Source organism: Nelumbo nucifera, chromosome 3, assembly GCF_055504915.1.
Source record: "Nelumbo nucifera cultivar China Antique chromosome 3, China Antique-T2T, whole genome shotgun sequence".
NCBI classification, from domain to species: domain Eukaryota; kingdom Viridiplantae; phylum Streptophyta; class Magnoliopsida; order Proteales; family Nelumbonaceae; genus Nelumbo; species Nelumbo nucifera.
This window is the reverse complement of record NC_142651.1, coordinates 5,860,966-5,865,782: the sequence shown is the minus strand read 5'-3', so window position 1 is coordinate 5,865,782 and position 4,817 is coordinate 5,860,966. Positions and strand designations below refer to the sequence as shown.

Sequence of the window (4,817 nt, the reverse complement as noted above, 5' to 3'; positions counted from 1 at the left end):
GCTCTCTCTCTCTCTCCCTCCCTACTCTTAATTAGACATTATATAATTTTCTTATTTATTTAGCTGTTTTAGTTGTTTATGTCCAGGGAGGTCTTACATCATGTAGAATGGGAGATCTGTCCTATTTTCACCTTCATGTATATTGGCAGCAGTTCATTCATCAGCTTGAGCGATGAGCGCATCTGCTTCCTATACCCCACATCAACGGTCTCATCCACTGGGCTGCCCAGCTGCTCGTTTGTAATCCTGAAACTTCTTGGGGCTCTTCTGCATATTTCTGAATTAGATAATGATACCGAGCGCAATACCGAACATCTCCCATGAATGTTAACATGTAAATACGGAAGATGTTCCCAATGTAGAGCTGTAATGGCCTGTGGGTAGGATCCTTGTGGGCAGCTCTCGTCCATGACAGTATGACATTCTTTCCTTGGCCTTCCCATGTATGATCTCTGATCCCGTAATCATTGGCAGCAACCTTTCTATTACCAAATTTGCCAGATTTAGTGAAAATGTACAAATGTATTGATTTAGGGATCCGATTTCATGATTAAACCGAAGTTGGAAGTATCAAACCTTCACTCACAGTCTGAAAGTTCTATCTTTTTAAGGTATTGTATTACACTTCAGAAACACCACAGACAATGAAAAAGAAAAGAAAAACAAGTTATTGGACGTTAATGTCCAAGATTTTGGTGGAAGTGGTGGCCTTGGGAATGGTTATATACAAGACTCCATCTTTGACCTCTGCTTTGATCTTCTCGAACTCGACGTTCTCCGGCAAAGCAATTCGGCTGCTATACCTGCCGTAGCTCTTGGGAGACCACTCCTCCTCTTTCTCTTCTTCAATTCCATGTTGCCCATCCTCATCTTTCTTCTTTAGAACCTTCTCGGCTTTAACAACCAACATCTTCTCCTCCACCCACACCTTCACATCGTTCCTGGTCATACCGGGCATATCAAACCTCATCTCGTACTCTTGCTCCCCCTCTTTTATCTCCCATGGCGTCCTCCTCCTGCTGTTGTAACCCCCTCCCTCTTGTAGTGTCGACGATGGCCAGGTGCTGCTGTAAGCAAAAGGGTCCTCCATCATTCTCTCCATCGTCTCCATCATCTGCTGCACTGTCCTTGCTGTCGGAAAACGATCCCATATCCCTGCACAAAACCCGTCCATCGAAGTTCAGACTAGTACTTTATCATTATCAGGCCTTATGTTCAATGAATTAGTTAATAAATAGTTACCTACTGGTGCAGCTGGGGCTACTCGGGTCTTTGGTTGAGGGGATTGATGCTTGCTTGCTCTCTGCAAGTGATCAAGGTTGTCTCTCCCTTCTCCTCCTGCCATGGCCTTGATACTGCTGTAGTATCTATTACCAATTGGTCTCAACAGAGGCGGAAATATAGCCAATGAAATCTTATACCCAGTGTTTTTCTCGGACGATGGAGCCAAAGGGACGCTCAAATTTGTGAAAGACGTCGACATTTTTCTATTTTTACTACTGATTATTGAAAAAAAAAAGACAAGGGCGAAGCAAATAGGAAGTTAGAAACGATGAAGCTCAAAATAATGAAGCGAAACTCAACAGAGAATCAGATGGAGGTAGGTTTGAGGTGATATTTAAAAGGAGACGTGGACATTTCTCAAAGGGTTTTGCTTTAGTCGGAGGCTTTGGTTTCTGGAAGTCTCCGGAGAGAGATAGAGAAGGCACTCTGTTTATTTGGATAATCTCTGCTTTGTGGGCTCTGACGGATATAATTATAGATCGTGGTGCTTCAGATGAGCATGCCCAATAATTTTTCGTTTTACCACAAAAGAATTGGGGTCCATGAGAGAGCAGTCTGTGGGGTAATGATGGAGGAATCCTTTTAAATCTACATCTTCAACGTTATTTCTATGCATATGCAGCAGAGGCCAACCATTTGGTTTAGTTGGTTCCTGTGGATGTCAATCTTGGCTATTCAGTTCATTGCTCATGCAGTTTATTCTTGACAGAATGGACTGCAATTTAATGGCTATTTGATTTACAATTGATGGTTTTTCAGTTGTGTGCAATTTTTTAGGGACATGCGTGCATAAGGAGAAAGTTGTCAATGGGGCTCTCCCTAGTCCCTACTAGACCTGGCAATTGGGTTGAGTGGGTCGGGTTGGGTTAAGGTATTTTGGGTTGATTTTGGGTCGGGTTGATTTCGGGTTAAGTTATCAAATGCTAGACCCTAATCTTAAATGTTCGAGTTAGGGTTGACCCATGGGTCAAATCGGATCATTCCAAAAAATAAAGAAAAATGTCAAAATTTAGAAAAAAACCTTAAAATTCCAAATATAAAATAAAAAAGCTCGAACATTTAACAATTTAACGAATAAACAATAAAAAGTAAAGGCTAAATAAAAAAATGTAAAGAATGAAAGTTTCTAACAATGCATAAATAATCTCAATTAGACTTGACAATTGGGTCAGCGGATTGACCCATAGCCCAACCCAATTCCATTTCTGAATTCTGGTCAGGAACTAGGATGCCCCAACCCAGAATTCCCAACCAAACCGATCATGTCAGTTCTGGTTCTGTCATTTTATTCCTGTTAGTAATTGGGTCGGTTCTGGTTATTCTTATTTTGAACCAATTCAGATAGGAATCGATTATTTTGATAATAATATATAAAGATTTTCTAGTTTTATTATAATTTTTATTATATTATGTCTAAAAAGATAAATGTGATAGATAATTTTGATTAAAATGCTTATTATATTTTATTAATATATGAATAATTTGCAGTTTTACTGTTAATTTTTTGAAGGTTATATTATCAAAAATAAAACTTTTTATTATTATTTAGATAACAAAATTATATGTCAGTATAATCCGATTTATCAAGCTATACCTGATTATCCTGATTTTTAATCGAGATGGTTTTGGGTCTACGTTTTGTCCTGATTAATAATCAGTTCAGGACTGGTACAAGCTGTGCTGAACTAGACCTGACCACCCATTAACGGCCCTAACTCAAATATAGAGTTCAATCAATTGCATGGCCTCCATGAGCCTTATACTTGCAACCTTGGGCCTTGTTAGGTGAAAGTTAGACCTGTTCATGGATCGGGCTTGGGTCAGGTTTTCTCTGTATTAACAGATTTTTTTAAGGCCCGAGTCCGAGCCTGACCTTCATAAAAAGCCCGAAGCTCGGGCCTGGGCCCGAGTCCGAATTTTAGCCCATACTGTTACTATTGTTGAAGCGGTTAAATAGAGAAAGAGAAAGAAAAATTATAAAGAAAATAATAAAAAATGTATATATTAAATTATAAATATATATTTCAATAAATATTATATTATTTATATATTTTATATAATATATAAAATATATAATGTTGAGTCGGGCCGGGCCGAGCTCAGGCCAGGCTTTTATGACAAATCCCGAGCCCGGCTCGAAACACAGTTGAACTTACTGTGTTAGGCCCGAGGTCAGGCCCGCGGGCCTAATTACATGACCAAGCCTGACCAGGGTGCGGGTCAGGCCAGGCCGGGCCATCGGAATACCCGGCCCATCAACAGGTCTAGTGAAAGCTTGCAGAATTCATGTGGCATGCATTAATTTGAGCTGCCAAATTAGTTAAAAAATAAAGGTTTAAGCGGTTAAGCCAACTAGTTATTAAAAAAAAAAAAAAAAAAAGAAAAAAGAGGTGTAACAACTGCAACTGTCAACTTTCAAGTTCTAGTTAACGGCTTCCCAACTAAACCCTTCAAGCCAAGCAGAGGTAACCCTCTCTCCCTTTACCTCTCTGTCCTCTGTTGTGAAGGCTTCACTAGGCAAATCCAGAATATGTCCTCATGTCATAAGGCAAACTAATTTGGAGTTAAAAACCTCCAATCCCATGTTACAATTTGTTAGTAATTGCTTGATTTTCAGTTTTTCACAAAAGCTAACCCGCTATAGTATTAAAGACATTTTAAACAAAGTTGTATGTGCCTCTCGTCAAAAACCAAACTTTCAGAAATTGACCAAGATATTTTCAAAGTCTGTTCCATCAAGATTCTAAAGATCATTGACGAGAGCAATCGGAATTCCAAGATCAAACAAAGAAGAAAAGTATTTGGGTGCCCCTTGGGTAACAAAAAGCACCTGCCAAGAGGTCCTAGAAAAAAAAAAAATCAAAAGTAAATTAGGGGGTGGAAAAGCAAAACATTGTCTCTAGGAGGGAAGGTAACTCTTTTAAAAGCAATTGTTAGAAACTTAGCACAATACTAAATGAGCGTTTTTGGATTTCTAAAGGAAATGGATAAATTACAAAGAAACTTGTTATGGGGATCAAAACCGAATAATAAACCATATGCGCTCACTAGTTGGAAGTTGGAACTTGGTTTTGTGCGGATGAGAAAAATTGAGGCATCATGGGTTTAAAAAATGACTCAAATAAATCAAACAAATTTAATGAAGCAAGTCATAAATAATAGTGGCAATCTCTGCATTCAAGTTGTCCATCAAAAATACTTAAAACAAACTGATTTTTTTTGGACCATCAAGCTCCTAATTCTAGTTCATGAGCATGGAAGAAAATAACTCATGAAAAGGATAATATCCAAAAAGGAATATTGTGGAACATCGAGAATGGAGCAACTTGCAACTTCTGGAGTGATCAATAGGCGTATAAACAAGTAGAACTATATTACAGGGCGAGATGTTCTTAATTCACGGGGTAGTGTGTTGTGAGTAGACGTAGGCAGAGTTCTTGTGGGTAACTGATTCAGAGTCTATAAACAACCGTTTTAAGGAATTTGTAAATACAAGAGACTTGAATCAAGTAAATCAAGAAATATAAGTTGGA

General features: G+C 38.6%; 1 protein-coding gene across 1 annotated transcript; it reads right to left on the bottom strand.

Moving 5' to 3' along the window:
- Positions 1-525: 525 nt before the first annotated feature.
- On the bottom strand, positions 526-1,735 carry LOC104592981 (small heat shock protein, chloroplastic-like). Its single transcript, XM_010252570.3, has 2 exons — positions 1,243-1,735; positions 526-1,155 (listed from the first exon to the last, which is right to left on the bottom strand). The coding sequence occupies exons 1-2, from the start codon at positions 1,481-1,483 to the stop codon at positions 668-670; spliced, it is 729 nt and encodes a 242-aa protein (XP_010250872.1). The 5' UTR covers positions 1,484-1,735; the 3' UTR covers positions 526-667.
- Between the last annotated feature and the right edge of the window lie 3,082 nt (positions 1,736-4,817).

Bases quoted from the DNA above. Each gene is read 5' to 3' on its own strand.
- LOC104592981 (XM_010252570.3), bottom strand. From the start codon at position 1,483: ATGTCGACGTCTTTCACAAATTTGAGCGTCCCTTTGGCTCCATCGTCC. The intron at 1,156-1,242 runs GTAACTATTTAT...GGTTTTGTGCAG, and splicing joins AGCCCCAGCTGCACCAGTAG to GGATATGGGATCGTTTTCCG.